The sequence below is a fragment of the Lissotriton vulgaris genome, chromosome 10, assembly GCF_964263255.1.
Source record: "Lissotriton vulgaris chromosome 10, aLisVul1.2, whole genome shotgun sequence".
NCBI classification, from domain to species: Eukaryota; Metazoa; Chordata; class Amphibia; order Caudata; family Salamandridae; genus Lissotriton; species Lissotriton vulgaris.
Genome location: NC_141698.1, coordinates 1,017,699,395 through 1,017,715,371, shown reverse-complemented (window position 1 = coordinate 1,017,715,371; position 15,977 = coordinate 1,017,699,395). Strand labels below are relative to the sequence as shown.

General features: G+C 49.8%; 1 protein-coding gene across 1 annotated transcript; it reads left to right on the top strand.

Moving 5' to 3' along the window:
- Positions 1-1,964: 1,964 nt before the first annotated feature.
- LOC147689214 (phytanoyl-CoA dioxygenase domain-containing protein 1-like) lies at positions 1,965-10,673 on the top strand. Its single transcript, XM_086940034.1, has 6 exons — positions 1,965-2,094; positions 3,965-4,181; positions 5,060-5,151; positions 7,590-7,729; positions 9,531-9,635; positions 10,566-10,673. The coding sequence occupies exons 1-6, from the start codon at positions 1,965-1,967 to the stop codon at positions 10,671-10,673; spliced, it is 792 nt and encodes a 263-aa protein (XP_086796160.1).
- The last annotated feature ends 5,304 nt before the right edge of the window (positions 10,674-15,977 follow it).

Sequence of the window (15,977 nt, the reverse complement as noted above, 5' to 3'; positions counted from 1 at the left end):
TTCCACTGTACCCCAGAGAGGAAGTGTCACTTCCCTGCAGGTGTAAACCCCCCACACTGCAGCAGCCACGGGGAAGTCCCACTCGCCACTGTGGCCAGTGCACCCCGGGGCTCTATTCTGGGGGGACCCCTCCCCTGTTAATAGCAGGCAGAGGCGGCTAATTGTTTCACTCTGTTGCTATCACAATGGACATTAACAGCAGGAAACAACACCCAGCCTTGAACCCGGACAGAGGCGAGTGCCCCCAGGCGGTTCACAGCACATCTGTCTCGAGCAATGGATGCGTCGACTCTGCCCTTCCCCTGGGCCAGGCCTTACTGGCACTGGGGTCAAGTTTACAGCCCCCACTGGCTGGGGAGATGCGTGTCTCGTGTTCCTCCATCGGTTGAAAGGTTACTTGATGGACGCTGTGTTCCTGTTCTTGGAATGTTTGTGTATTTGGATGAGGCGTAACGGCCAGAGTTGCCGACTACGGAGCTGGGGAACCAGGCTCGAGTCTCGGCGTTGGCTCGGCCTCCTGTGATTCTGGGCAGATCACTGAACCTCACTGTGCCTACCAAAAATGAATGCGTCCTCCGGTGAGGTATCTGGTGCTCATGTAAAAGGCTCCAATATCTTGTGTCGAGTTCGCGCTATATCAAACTGCAACAAACAAGGTCAGGCTCCTAGATGTAATGACTGGTCACTCCACACAACACTTTCCACGAGTCTCACACCTCATGTGCACGAGATTCCCTCTGCACCTCCAAGCAACCTACTTTCGTGTATCCCCAGAATTGTATATTGTGTTTGGTGGCAGTATTTGGCATATGAGGCCTGCTTCATACGTCAGAGGGCGGCACCATGGTGTATCCGGATATGCTTGGTGTATTATGGCTGTTTTTCGGCGTGATGCCTGGATTCCATGTATAAAGGCAGCATCCTTCATATGAAGAATCCATTCTGTGCATACACGTATGTAGCCTATGACGAGTGTATCCCACATGTGAGGCTCTGCCTCGTGTGTGTGATGTCTGTATCTGGCCTGTCAGCCGTGGTGCCTGTGTCTGGTGTCTGTATTTGAGGTGTGGCCGATGCACTTATGCTGGGGTCAGCATACCCCTTTAACGTCATGGCTTCACCTCTTGTGACGTCGTTGTGGCAAAGCGTTTGTGACTTCACATCCTTATCTGGAGAAGAATTGACGTCAGTTCCCGTGAGGTCAGATACTTTCCGGCCTTTCACTGCTGCTTTTACTGACCTGTTCTTTTCAGGTCTGGCCTAGACCCGGCTTTAGCTATCGGGAGCCCCTCGGACCGGTAACACCCCGATACTGGCTTCAGTGTAAATAAGGAATGTTTCTTTATTCATACATACTTCAAAGTCCCATAATTTGGGGTATCACTGTACGACTCCCTCGTGAACCCCATTGTGGCAGCCCCCTTGGACCACCAGGAAACGTCCGAGCTGGCGTCTGCAGTGCCTCCCCCATCCGCTGCGGACATGCCCAGGATTACACAATGCCAGGCAGCCTGAGGTCATGAGCTGGGATTAATGGGAAAAACCGTAAGCAGCCCCCGGCTGCGGTGATGTCATGGGAGTGCTGCCCCGGGGCGGGGGCGGGTCTGAACGGCCCTACATAAGATGCCAAGGCAGAGGAGGGTGGACAGCAGCGGCAGTGACCCCCAGCAACACCTGGAACTCCAGCACTGCACGGAGCAGGAGGAAACACTCACATCTGGAGCTCTTGAATACCAGGGTACAGAATCTCCAGCACCTGGGGAGCCATAGGGCCACATCTGGAGCACCTGCGTCTTGGGAGCCAGAAGAAAACGCCTGGAGAATCAGCACCTCTGGAGGTGAAGGGCAACATCTGGAGTCCGGTGCCAGAGGAACATATCCACATCTGGGGCTCAGCTCTCAGGAGCCCGGCGGCAGACCCCATCCCTTGCCCAAGAAGCGGGGTCCGAGACCTCGCCCTCATCATGGAGGCGGACCCTCAGCACATGAAGACCCTTTATGATGCCCGGGGCTTCCTGACGTCAGTGCCAGTGCTGGACCCGGAGGAGCTGGAGGGCGCCAGGAGGGCCTTCGAGGAGCTGGAGCAGGAGTTTGGTAGGTGCAGGGAGGACAGCCTTATCTCTCGGGGCTTATCTATGCGGGCCTAGCGTCATGCTTGCATCATGCTAAGTGGTACATGCACGAGGCAAAGACCCAAGCCAAATTTATGAAGCCCCGCAAAGCCACTCTGTGTGACCCTGCGCGGCTTCACAAATATGGAGAAAGGCAACGCAGAGCAAATCGCTGCGTTGCGTTACACTGCGCCCGGAAGGCGTTCCATGGGCGTTGCCTGGGTGTCGCAACTCATCGTTTTTGACGCAGATTTACAAGGTCTTGTAAATCTAGGAATGCGTTAAAATATTATGGCTCCCAAGGTGAGGCCTAACGAGGAGAAATATCTTTATTTGGTTATATCTTGTGTCTGGTGGCTGTATCAAGAGTATGATTGCTGTATCTGCTTTATGTAGCTTGTATCTTGTGTCTGGTGGCTGTATCTGCATTATGTTGCTTGTATCTTGTGTCTGGTGGCTGTATCTGCTTTATGTTGCTTGTATCTTGTGTCTGGTGGCTGTATGTGCTTTATGTTGCTTGTATCTTGTGTCTGGTGGCTGTGTCAAGAGTATGATTGCTGTATCTGCTTTATGTTGCTTGTATCTTGTGTCTGGTGGCTGTATCTGATTTATGTTGCTTGTATCTTGTGTCTGGTGGCTGTATCTGATTTATGTTGGTTGTATCTTGTGTATGGTGGCTGTATCTGCTTTATTTTGCTTGTATCTTGTCTATGGTGGCTGTTTCTGCTTTATGTTGCTTGTATCTTGTGTCTGGTGGCTGTATCTGCTTTATTTTGCTTGTATCTTGTCTATGGTGGCTGTTTCTGCTTTATGTTGCTTGCATATTGTGTCTGGTGGCTGCATCTGCTTTATGTTGCTTCTATCTTGTGTCTGGTGGCAGTATCTGATTTATGTTGGTTGTATCTTGTGTATGGTGGCTGTATCTGCTTTATGTTGCTTGTATCTTGTGTCTGGTGGCTGTATCTGCTTTATTTTGCTTGTATCTTGTCTATGGTGGCTGTTTCTGCTTTATGTTGCTTGTATCTTGTGTCTGTATCTGCTTTATTTTGCTTGTATCTTGTCTATGGTGGCTGTTTCTGCTTTATGTTGCTTGTATCTTGTGTCTGGTGGCTGTATCTGCTTTATGTTGCTTGTATCTTGTCTATGGTGGCTGTTTCTGCTTTATGTTGCTTGCATATTGTGTCTGGTGGCTGCATCTGCTTTATGTTGATTGTATCTTGTGTCTGGTGGCAGTATCTGATTTATGTTGGTTGTATCTTGTGTATGGTGGCTGTATCTGCTTTATGTTGCTTGTGTCTTGTGTATGGTGGCTGTAAAGAGGAGAAATATCTTTATTTCTACTTGTTTTTAACTTTCCGTGTGCGCTGCATTCTGCAGCACACCTAGAAAGAGTAAAATGCCTCTATGGATTGCTTATATGCTGGAAGGTGCCCCTTCCTGCTCTAGTACAATCCTGCTGTAACACAGGCAGTGCTGCACCATGGTGCAAGGGTGCCAGCGTTATCACTAGGCTGCAGAAACGGCGCCAGCGCAGGGAGAAAGGAAAACAATGCACCGTATTGGATAAATGCGGTGCGTTCCTGCCTTTCCAGTGGCGCAGGACGGCGCAGGAATGTTTTTTGCTGTGCAGCTCGGTGCCACCATTCCCATATATAAGCCCCTCCGTTTAGAGGCCTCTCGGTGTAGAGACTAACCCCCCTCCTTGTGTCCCCTGCAGGCTGGGTCTAAACTGGGGTGGCAAGGTGAGCAGAAGAACGATGGATTGAACCCAGACCTCTTGACTGGGGGTGAATGTTTGATTTGCTTTGCATTCCGTCCATCATCTGTGTGTCTTTTCCTTTCTCACCCTACAGGGAAGGAGCACGCCCAGTACAGCCTCCACAACGCCCACCTGCGCCTGCCGTGGGTGCTGGGCCTCGCCACTCACCCGCACACCCTCCAGGCCATCACCGCCGTGCTGGGGCACCACGTGGTCCTGCTGGACTCCAGGTTCATCTGTAAATACCCGGCCTCCGACGTGCCCCACCAAGGGAACAGCGCCCCCTACGTGGCCTGGCACCAGGACATCAAGTAAGTCAGACTGCGGGGTGCTGGCTCCAGGGTGGGGGAGGGGAGGGCTCAGCAGGGGTGATGTGTCTGTTTGTACTTCAAGGGTAAGGCCAAAGGATGGCATTCCTGCCCCGTGAGCCTGGTGAGGTCTGAATAACAGGCTACCTGGTGGGCACCATGTGGTGTTAAATACACAGGGCGGTGCGGGGTGCACACACAGCATAGATTACAGCATCTTTCATCTAGGCAGTACATGACGGCATAAGGCTGGCTGCACTACCAGACACACATCACCCTGTGTCATCCTGTGCCCTCGTGTGCCATCATGTGGCTTATTATGCCCTCATGCACCATCCTGTGCCATCATCTGCCATCCTGTCCCTCCATGTGTTATCCTATGCCCTTTGTATGCTATCCTGTGCCCTCATGTGTCACCCTCTGCCCTCATGTGCTATTGTGTGTCCTCTTGTGCCATTCTGTGCCATCATATGCCATCCTGTGCCCTCATGTGTCAAAATGTGCCATCCATGCCTTGATGTGCCATCCTGTGTCATCAATAGCCATCCCGTGCCCTCGTGTGCCATCCTGTGCCCTCATGGGCCATACTGTGCTCTCATGGGTTATTCTGTATCATCATGTGCCATCCTATACATTTATGTGCCATCCTGTGCCCTCATGTGCCATCCTGTGCCCTCATGTGTCATCCTGAGCCCTCATGTGCTATGATGTGACCTCATGTGCCATCCTGTGCCCTCATGTGCCATCCTGTGCCCTCATGTGCCATTCTATGCCCTCATGTGCCATCCTGTCATGTGCCATCCTGTGCCCTCATGTGCCATCCTCTTGCCCCGGGGTCTGCCGATGTTCGGCTGACAGTGTCCTCCTCCTTTTACTTCCAGGTATTGGGGCTTCGAGGGGGGCCCGGTGGCCTCAGTGTGGCTTGCCCTGGATGACGTGGACGCAGAGAATGGTGTCCTGCAGGTTATTCCAGGTATGGATAAACTCCCATAGTCAATGCATGCATCACAACAGCCTGGAGCTTTAACACTGATTGGCTGAGAATGGGGGATGGGCTATTACTCTACTGGTGAGCCCCAATATAATCACATAGGAATCTAGGACAGGGCTCCACAGCATGGGAGATAGATAGGCCATCTCTTTACCTTGAGCCCCAGAGTCGTGACATTGGGATCTGGGACAGGACTATACAGCAGGGGAGGCCATCTGTTAACCAAGGAGCCTCAATGTCGCGACATAGGGATGTGGGAGAGAGTTACACAGAATGGAAGACGGTGCATTCATTCACAATGAGTCAGAGTCCAGACAAGCAGGGGTGCAGCGGGCTAATATTGTTGAAGCCCTTGGGCCTTGACTCAGTGGTGTTGACAAATTGTCTACTTCTCTATCGGAGTCCACTGCTGTCCTGACACAGGGATGTTGTCTTTGTACAGAAAGTCTGGAGAAGGAACGCGGGCTCCACACAGGTCCTGGCACCCTCAGCACCATGTGGGTCACAACTATATCTCAGGATGGAGCAAGTTCATGCTGCTATGTACGAGCGCCCCAGTGTGATCAGAGGGATCCGTGCCAGGGTCGGATTGGTAAGGGGCCTCTCGGCAATGGGCGATGGGCTGGTATCTGAGTTGCAGCTGTGGGCCGCTTTTTTGGGCAGGGTGGTGGCCGATATGGGCTGTCTGTGCTGCTCCGCCCAGTGGGGGCCTGAGCAGCCTTTGCGGAGGCAGATGGACCTCCGTTACCCCCCTTTTACCAAGGGGGCGGAGGTATCATTCCCAGTCTCCGGCTGGCCCCGCCCATTAATGTATGCAGATTGAGCAGGGGCAGGGGGGCTGAGATTAAGTGGCCTCACTTATATTCAGGTGTGGTTCACCAGTGTAAACTATTCCAACAACACAGAGTCCTAGCAACAATCATCGCATTTTTTAAATCTTAGTAAAGTTAAGATAAAACACACCTCTCTTATAGAAATCCCTCAACTTCTTTTTATAACACTTAAAACACTGAAGCAATGTTTTAAAAAAAGACGGGTGCAGATTTACAAGTCAATTGCGTCACATTTATGCCGTTGTTGCGTCACTTCTGTGACTCAGCGGCGGCGTAAACCAAGCACCACGTTGCGACTTATTTACAACCTGACGTAAATAGGGAGATGCGTCACGTTGTGAAGCCCTGCACCACATTAAACCTGCGTCAGGTTTAAGGTATGCAGGGTGGGCGTTCCGTCGGAAAAAACCTCGTAAAAGTGACAGTGTGAAATCTACAAGATTTCACAGTCATTTTTCAGAGGCTGCTGCGACGAAACCTTACGCCTGCTTGAAGCAGGCATAAGGAGTGGGCCAGCACGTTAGGTATGGGCGGTCCCTGAACATTGCTGGAGTAGCTTTGCGCCTGCGACATGACTCCAGCCATGCACCGACCTTACACCATCAGATGCGACACGCATCTGTCTATCCCTGCGCCACGGTGTGCTGCATTGTAAATGCGACGCATCCGTGGTGGCGCAAGGAGAATTGCGAATCGCATCATTACTGGCGCATCACTGCTAATCTGCAAGGATGCGCCAGTCCTTGTAAATCTTCCCCGCAATCCGCAAATGTGGGGCTCTTTTTTCAGGGTGCCCTGGCCAACTTTTTTCAAAGCCAATCAAACCCTGACCCGTGCTTTACTGTACAGCTGGAGCGGGGGGGACATGAGGTCCTAACAGAGGGACGCTGCTTATGGTTCTACAGGCAGAGATGTCTTTGCCTGTAAACACGGGCACCACTGCCTTGAAAGAGTGATATTGGACAGGGTTGGCCAGACAGGGCTCTAGTAGGAGCCTACAATCTTCACCCAGATTAGTGTCAGAGGCTAGACTCCTGGGGGCTGTGGAGGCCTGGATGAAAGATCCCCGGGGTCCTCGCGGGGTTCTAGTGTTCAGAGATGGCTCTCTCTTTATTTAGAAGCCGCAGTCCTCTGTTAGATGAAAAGCATCCTTTACCACGCGTCTTTTCCATGCATGCCTTTACCACGCTTCCTTTACCACGCAAATGCCTTTACCACGCGTATTTTCCATACATAAGTTTACCACGCTTCCTTTACCACGCAAATGCCTTTACCACGCAGTCTTTTCCATGCATGCCTTTACCATGCAGATGCCTTTACCACGCAGTCTTTTCCACGCAACCTTTACCACGCTTCCTTTACAACCCAGATGCCTTTACCACACAGTCTTTTCCACGCATGCCTTTACCACGCTTCCTTTACCACGCAGATGCCTTTACCACGCATGATAATTAAAGGTTAATGTGTGTATAATTATTGTGGGTGTGGCCCGTGCTGACACCTCATTTTAGACAGAGGCGGGGACTGCATGAGTACCCAGGCCAGGAATCAGTGCCCCCCTTACTCCAACCCTCTTTTCTTCTGCAGGAAGTCACAAACAAGGTGTCCTGGAGCACCGCACAGCAATGACCCCTGGAAACATGCTGTCCACCAATCAGGAGATTCCGCGGCACCTGGTTGATGCAGAGAAGGCGGTGGAGTGTCCTCTTCAGGCTGGGCAGATGTCGGTGAGTTCACATCGCTCTGTCGTTTCCTGGACTCATGTCTCACAGTTGTGGTTATTCCCACAGGCAAACAAGCAAGGGGTTACTGCAACGTTACGAAGTAACATGAAAACCATGATACTGGAGCCCGGTGCATTGTGGGTGTCAGGCAGACCAGTGATTCCCCCACTTATAAATGAGGCAGTCGGGAAGTGGCCGGGGCCAAGACATCCATCAATTTATGGCACCGCCCTTCCCATAATGAGTCTTTTGTCTCCATTACTGTGTACTCACAGCCCCCTTAAAGGTGCCCCAGAACTGTGTACTCACAGCCCCCCTTAAAGGTGCCCCAGAACTGTGTGCTCACTACCCCCCTTAAAGGTCCCCAGAACTGTGTACTCACTACCCCCCCTTAAGGGTGCCCATGTACTGTGTACTCACTACCCCACCTTAAGGGTGCCCATGTACTGTGTACTCACTACCCCACCTTAAGGGTGCCCATGTACTGTACCTCCCTGTACTTACAGCTTTCTTTGAGGGTGCGCCAGCACTGTGGACTCACAGCTCCCCATGACGGTGCACCAACCTGTGTACTCACAGCTTTCTATGAGGGTGCGGCAACTCTGTGTACTCTGTCCTCACAGCTCCCCCGGGTGCACTCACACTGTGTACTCACAGCTTACCATAGAGAAGCGCCCACACGGTGTACTCACAGCTCCCCCTGGGCATGCAACCGCACTGTGTACTCACAGCTCCCCGGGGTGCACCAGCACTGTGTACTCACAGCTCCCCGGGGTGCACCCGCACTGTGTACTCACAGTTCCCCGGGAGGTGCACCCGCACTGTGTTACTCACAGCTCCCCCTGGGGTGCACCAGCACTGTGTACTCACAGCTCCCCGGGGTGCACCCGCACTGTGTACTCACAGTTCCCCGGGAGGTGCACCAGCACTGTGTACTCACAGCTCCCCGAGGTGCACCAGCACTGTGTACTCACAGTTCCCCGGGAGGTGCACCAGCACTGTGTACTCACAGTTCCCCCTGGGCATGCACCAGCACTGTGTACTCACAGCTCCCCGGGGGGCACCCGCACTGTGTACTCACAGCTCCCCGGGGTGCACCAGCACTGTGTACTCACAGTTCCACCGGAGGTGCACCAGCACCGTGTACTCACAGCTCCCCCGAGGTGCACCAGCACTGTGTACTCACAGCTCCCCGGGGTGCACCCGCACTGTGTACTCACAGCTCCCCCTGGGGTGCACCAGCACTGTGTACTCACAGCTCCCCGGGGTGCACCCGCACTGTGTACTCACAGCTCCCCCTGGGGTGCACCAGCACTGTGTACTCACAGCTCCCCGGGGTGCACCCGCACTGTGTACTCACAGCTCCCCCGAGGTGCACCAGCACTGTGTACTCACGGCTCCCCCTGGGGTGCACCAGCGCTGTGCACTCACAGCTTTCCTTGGGGTGCCTCAGGACTATGCACTCAGTTTCCCCTTGAGGTGCACCTCAAGGCGCTGCCTGTCTTTTCTCTGTCCCATATCCAGTGCTTAATTTGTGCCTATGTTTTCCGGTGCTTTTCTGTAAACAAAGGCACATATGTCTGAGAAACCACCATATGGTGGCAGTGTGTGTGTATTTTTAACTAACTTTCATTAGTAGAGAACTAAATGATTTAATATAGCTTTAAAAAAATGACAAAACTTAAAGGTAAAAAAGTGACGCGGGCAGTGCCAGCTGCAGTGGACCAGTGAGTAACACATTGGGCCCTGGCACTTACATTTTTGGCAGATAAGCACGGCTCATATCCTACATTTCTCTCGCCAGATCCACGACGGGTTGACAGTCCACGCCAGTGAACCCAACACGTCCCACAGACGCAGATGTGGCTTCGTTATTCGCTACGTCCCCACCACAGCCTACCCCGTGGAGGTGAGTACAATCCTCTCCTTCATACTGTCTGAGTATGAATGTGTGTCAGTGGGATTATTAGACGACAAGAGTGACAGTGTGGACTGTATGTGTTTGTGTGTGTGCATCCACGCATGTGTGTTTGTGTGCGTGTATTTCTACTCGTAACTGTGTGTGTTTGGCGATTTAGAATCAATCAATCAATCAATCAATCAAACCAATAGATAGTTTTGGTTGTTAGTTATGTAAGAGAGGCAGGTTTGAAGGTTCAGTAGTTTGGGGATTTAGATCGCTTTGGTTGTTAGTTATATAAGAGAGGCAGGTTTGAAGGTTCAATAGTTTGGGGATTTAGATAGTTATGGTTGTTAGTTATATAAGAGAGGCAGGTTTGAAGGTTTAATAGTTTGGGGATTTAGATAGTTATGGTCGTTAGTTATATAAGAGAGGCAGGTTTGACGGTTCAATAGTTTGGGGATTTAGATAGTTATGGTCGTTAGTTATATAAGAGAGGCAGGTTTGAAGGTTCAATAGTTTGGGGATTTAGATGGTTATGGTCGTTAGTTATATAAGAGAGGCAGGTTTGAAGGTTCAATAGTTTGGGGATTTAGTTAGTTTGGGTAGTTAGGTTGTTCTATAAGAGAGGCAGGTTTGAAGGTTCAATAGTTTGGGGATTTAGATAGTTTGGGTAGTTAGGTTGTTCTATAAGAGAGGCAGGTTTGAATGCTAGATAGTTTGGGGATTTAGCTAGCGTTGGTTCTTAGGCTGTTTTGAAAGAGAGGGAAGGTTTATGGTTAGTTATTGTTGTAGAGTACACGTTTTAGAGATTCGGTTGATCATGCCCTTTTCTCTCTCACTGCATGACACCAGTGTAGGTCCTCTATGATAAGGTCTTGTATTCTCCCACGTCTGAATGCCCTCATTCTAATACACTTCTCTCCTCTCTGATTCCAGGACCCCGAGCGCCCCCGATCCTTCCCCGCCACCGTGCTTGTTGCAGGAACAGATGAATTCCAGCACTTTACAGATCATGCACCCAACTTTTTCTCCAAGACCTTCTGACACCTCTGCAGAGCATCATCAGGAGACACCTTCCTCTCTTCATGTAGTTCATAACTGCCAGTAACATGCTGCTGCATGGTGCAGGTTCATTCCTGATCTCAGATGGAGCCCTATAGGTTCAAATATGTATTTCCTCTTTTTTAACATCTTGCAGTGAGCCTTAATATTGTCTACAATAATGTTCGGATGGTAGGCCAAAAGGTGCTGCAACTGTTACCGCAAAACAAACAATTGCGGTTTCAGAAATTGATAATGTGAATTCCTTTTTGCACTGCACTGCACTTTCATTAGAAAACACACGACTGCATCCTGTTTTAGAATCTCAGCTGCCTGACGATATGTAAATTTTATTTTATTGATGTTTATTTATTGAGCTAAACATACAGCTGGAAGGCAGATTTACAGTCAAAAGTGCGAATGTCTTTTTGTATTCTTTTTCTACAAAAGTAAAATAAAAATGTATCAATACATTTTGGATAAGAGTACCACTTTTGATTTTCAACACATCTTGATGATTCCAGCTTGAGAAATATGTAACGAGGAGGCTGGTCTCATTTTAAGCATGAATTTGGATATATGTCGGTACATGAGGAACTCTAGATCAATTTACTTCGATCTAGAAGTCTAGGGGACGTCCCACTAGGACCATCTTCACCCTTCCTCATCGCCACTGGCCTCACTAACAAGCCCGCATTGTTACATATCGATCATTGAGTGACTATATATATACATATGATTCATTGACATAAAAGAGGGGATATATCCTGTGGTAATGTTGCAGTTTTCATGCAGGATGCCTCTGACAAAGAGCTCGAGGCCCGAAACGCGTCTGCACTGGACTACTGGGTACATGTGATTCACTAAAGTTGCCTGTATCTTTGGCGCTGTTTGACGACTCGTCACAAGGCTTTCCAATGAAGGGTCACGGTGAGTCTTGTTGTGCATGGAAAGTTTCAGGGAGATAGGTCAAGTAGGGGCTGAGAAATAAGGGGGTCAACAAAGGTGCCTTTTCCATGCTAATTCCCCTGAACTCTTTAGACAGGGCTGCAGCCCGAACTGCTATTATTTGTTGTAAATCCATTCAGTTGTTGTTGAGAAATTTAAGGAAACCAAATTTAGATATCTCTGATTGCTGGCTAATTCACGAATAATAACGAGCTTGTGCAGAGAACGGCATAACTGATTGGGGCTGCCAACACTTCAACCAGGAAGTGTTAACAGCCATCTTAGGACTCTGCTTCTGCCGAGTGTCCCCCCAAAAAAGTAAAAAAAAGAAAAAGAAAAGGGGGCTGGGAGGGATACCCTGACCTCCAAGCCTTGGTCTTAGGGTCCCAGAGGGACCCTGCAGGGTAAAAAAGCATTTTTTTAAATGTGTTGCGAAGTTATAGCAAATATGGCAAAAAAAGTGGGGGCTCCAGCGCTTGTTCATACAGCAGGAAGCCACGAGCCAGCCTGGAACGCGGGGCCCTTGAGGTACCCCTCGCGATCCCCATTAGGCACACTGTGTGCCCAGGGCACCCAGGTGAAATGGCCAGGCCCGGGGGGATGGGGAGCTCGTGCCAATAATTGGTCCGGGGAAAGGGTCCTGCAGCCCACCTTCCCCATTTGTTTATGGCTGGGGAATGGGGTCCCCGGGGCCTAAATTGGTCCAGGGAGGGGGCCGTGAAGACCCCCGCCCCCATTAAAAATGTATATATTTATGCCTGGGCTCGGTTGGATGGGAATGCCGAAATTGACCTGGGCAGGGGGCCACGTGGCCTCCATCCCCATTCAGTTAAGGCTGGGCCCTGGAGGATGGGGTCCCCTAGGGCCAAAATCGGCCCTGGAGGGGGGCTGAGTGGCAGAGTGTTTGTATGGATGTGTGACTGTGTGTGTGAGTGGTTGTGTAAAAAGCAGCTGTGACTCCCAAGACTTTTGATGCCGCATGGTGCAAACCACCTATAATTTACCTTAATATTAGCTATCAAAATAGCGAGGCAGGCACTGGCAAGTGGAAAAGCGAAGAACAGGTTTATTACTCCAAGAGGAGACCCCATCACATCAGACACCGGGGCTATCGTCAGGAGGTGCTCTAACTGCATCTCTGTGGCATGGCCTTTTATACATTTCTTTCGTCAGTTTATTGCATGGTCAAACATCCTTGGAGTCCCCGCCTCAAGCTAGTTCCCACACAAATCCAGCAACAAATGTCCCCCCACTTAGATGTAACAGATGATCGCTATCTCGCAGCTGGGCATTCCGACAGTATCTTAAAACACGTGGGATCGGTCAGATCTAAGGGTTTTGGGTTATTGATTAAGTCAGGCCCCTTTGTTGGTGAAACAAGCCCTGCCGTGTGTAGGCAATAAACAATGTCCACAGGGCTCGGTTAGTGCCTGGGACCGGACTGAGTGGCCAGGTGCAGGGAAGGAGGTTATAAAAGGGGGCTTGCCTGTGCATGGAGGATGAAAGGACAAGTGGGTTTGGCGCGGGAAGTGACTCCGGGGCATTGTCAGGCTGACAAGGTTTTTAAGACCCTAGTACGTGTGTTCAGGCTTAGTCAGGGTGCTGGGGATGATTGCGAGGTCAGGGTGAATCAAGGGTGACTAGCAGGAAATGAAAATGGCTGTGATATCTAAAATGGTTGTTGCTTACGCGCACGTAGAGGCCCTTGTTACGCAAGATGATGCAGACAATGTTTTACGATCTTCACTCTGCTCTCAACAGTGACTGTGGCGAACATAAATGAACGCCGCTTATGTATACTTAAGGTTTATCGATTTCCACAGTCCCCAGTTTTTATACTAAGTTAGTTCATTTCTGTTCATATCTGTTGTGATGAAGTACAGGTTGACATTATTATACACAAAAGCTAAGTATGCAGTTGGGCTGTCCATTGTGGTCTTTGGTGGCCTATTTGTTTATGGGCAGATGAAAACAATTCTGCTATCAGTACAAACAGTATCGTCAATAACCTATGTAGTCAATGTAACAAACGGGGAGACAGTGCATACAAAATGACATTTGTCGTACCATACGTTTAGACCTGGAGATGAGCATAAGTCTTAGAAGATGCAGTAATTTTGTTCTAATACAAAAATGTTATCATACAATTTGTTCTGATAGGATAAGGACCATTAAGTGCATTATTTGAGGTCTAGACTCCATGAGGATCTAAACTAATAAGCATGTTCATGAGGACAACTGGTGTTCTACAATTATCATTATACACAGTTTACTCTTTCTTCCATATTTCTTCGTTACTTATTCATACACAGTGAAAGCGACCGATGTAAGGTTTCAAAAGAAAATCTTTTTCTTGTCCAATTGGGGCATAATCTATACGAGGTGATTGGGAGAGAAATTCAACCTAATATAAGTGATGGTCAGGGAATGATAATGTTCAAAGGCTCTTCTTTCCAGTGTCTTTTACAGCGAGCCATCACTGGTAGGCTCCCATTGTTCTCTTCTTTCCAGTGTCTTTGACAGCGAGCCATCACTGGTAGGCTCCCATTGTTCTCTTCTTTCCATTGTCTTTTACAGCGAGCCATCACTGGTAGGCTCCCATTGTTCTATTCTTTCCAGTGTCTTTTACAGCGAGCCATCACTGGTAGGCTCCCATTGTTCTCTTCTTTCCAGTGTCTTTTACAGCGAGCCAGCAATGGTAGGCTCCCATTGTTCTCTTCTTTCCAGTGTCTTTTACAGCGAGCCATCGCTGGTAGGCTCCCATTGTTCTCTTCTTTCCAGTGTCTTACAGCGAGCCATCACTGGTAGGCTCCCATTGTTCTCTTCTTTCCAGTGTCTTTTACAGCGAGCCATCACTGGTAGGCTCCCATCGTTCTCTTCTTTCCAGTGTCTTTTACAGCGAGCCATCACTGGTAGGCTCCCATTGTTCTCTTCTTTCCAGTGTCTTTTACAGCGAGCCACCACTGGTAGGCTCCCATTGTTCTCTTCTTTCCAGTGTCTTTTACAGTGAGCCATCACTGGTAGGCTCCCATTGTTCTCTTCTTTCCAGTGTCTTTGATAACGAGCCATCACTGGTAGGCTCCCATTGTCCACTTCTTTCCTGTGTCTTTTACAGCGAGCCATCACTGGTAGGCTCCCATTGTTCTCTTCTTTCCAGTGTCTTTTACAGCGAGCCATCACTGGTAGGCTCCCATTGTTCTCTTCTCTCCAGTGTCTTTTACAGCGAGCCATCACTGGTAGGCTCCCATTGTTCTATTCTTTCAAGTGTCTTTTACAGCGAGCCATCACTGGTAGTCTCCCATTGTTCTCTTCTTTCCAGTGTCTTTTACAGTGAGCCATCGCTGTTAGGCTCCCATTGTTCTCTTCTTTCCAGTGTCTTTGACAGCGAGCCATCGCTGGTAGTCTCCCATTGTTCTCTTCTTTCCAGTGTCTTTTACAGCGAGCCATCGCTGGTAGGCTCCCATTGTTCTCTTCTTTCCAGTGTCTTTTACAGCGAGCCATCGCTGGTAGGCTCCCATTGTTCTCTTCTTTCCAGTGTCTTTGACAGCGAGCCACCGCTGGTAGGCTCCCATTGTTCTCTTCTTTCCAGTGTCTTTTACAGTGAGCCATCACTGGTAAGCTCCCATTGTTCTCTTCTTTCCAGTGTCTTTGACAGCGAGCCATCACTGGTAGGCTCCCATTGTTCTCTTCTTTCCAGTGTCTTTGACAGCGAGCCATCACTGGTAGGCTCCCATTGTTCTCTTCTTTCCAGTGTCTTTGACAGCGAGCCATCACTGGTAGGCTCCCATTGTTCTCTTCTTTCCAGTGTCTTTTACAGCGAGCCATCACTGGTAGGCTCCCATTGTTCTTTTCTTTCCAGTGTGTTTTACAGCGAGCCATCACTGGTAGGCTCCCATTGTTCTCTTCTTTCCAGTGTCTTTTACAGCGAGCCATCACTGGTAGGCTCCCATTGTTTTCTTCTTTTGTTGGCGCTGTTGAGCACTGGCGGTGGAGCTAGGCGTCTAGCTCTGATCTAGATTCCACGTTGCAGGGCGAGGTCGTTCTTGCTCTCGGACCACGGTCCTTTTTGTCCTGTTCCCTGTCTAATCTGTCATAGGTACCTTAGACAGGGAACCGCACCCTATTCTTGATCCTTGTCCATCCCTACTAACCCTATTCTATCTTCGTGCTGTGTTTCTTCATCAAGTCAATTACAAAAACCCCATATGAAAAAGGGGTGTGTGTTTGAGGAGGTCAAGGGAAGAAAGGGTGGAGTGGGGTCAGATCTGAAATGGACCAAAGGGGGCAGAAATTTCACGCAAGTGGGACCATCAATTAGGCTAAATGGGCTGGGACTTCCGGCACAGGTGGATCAAAAGG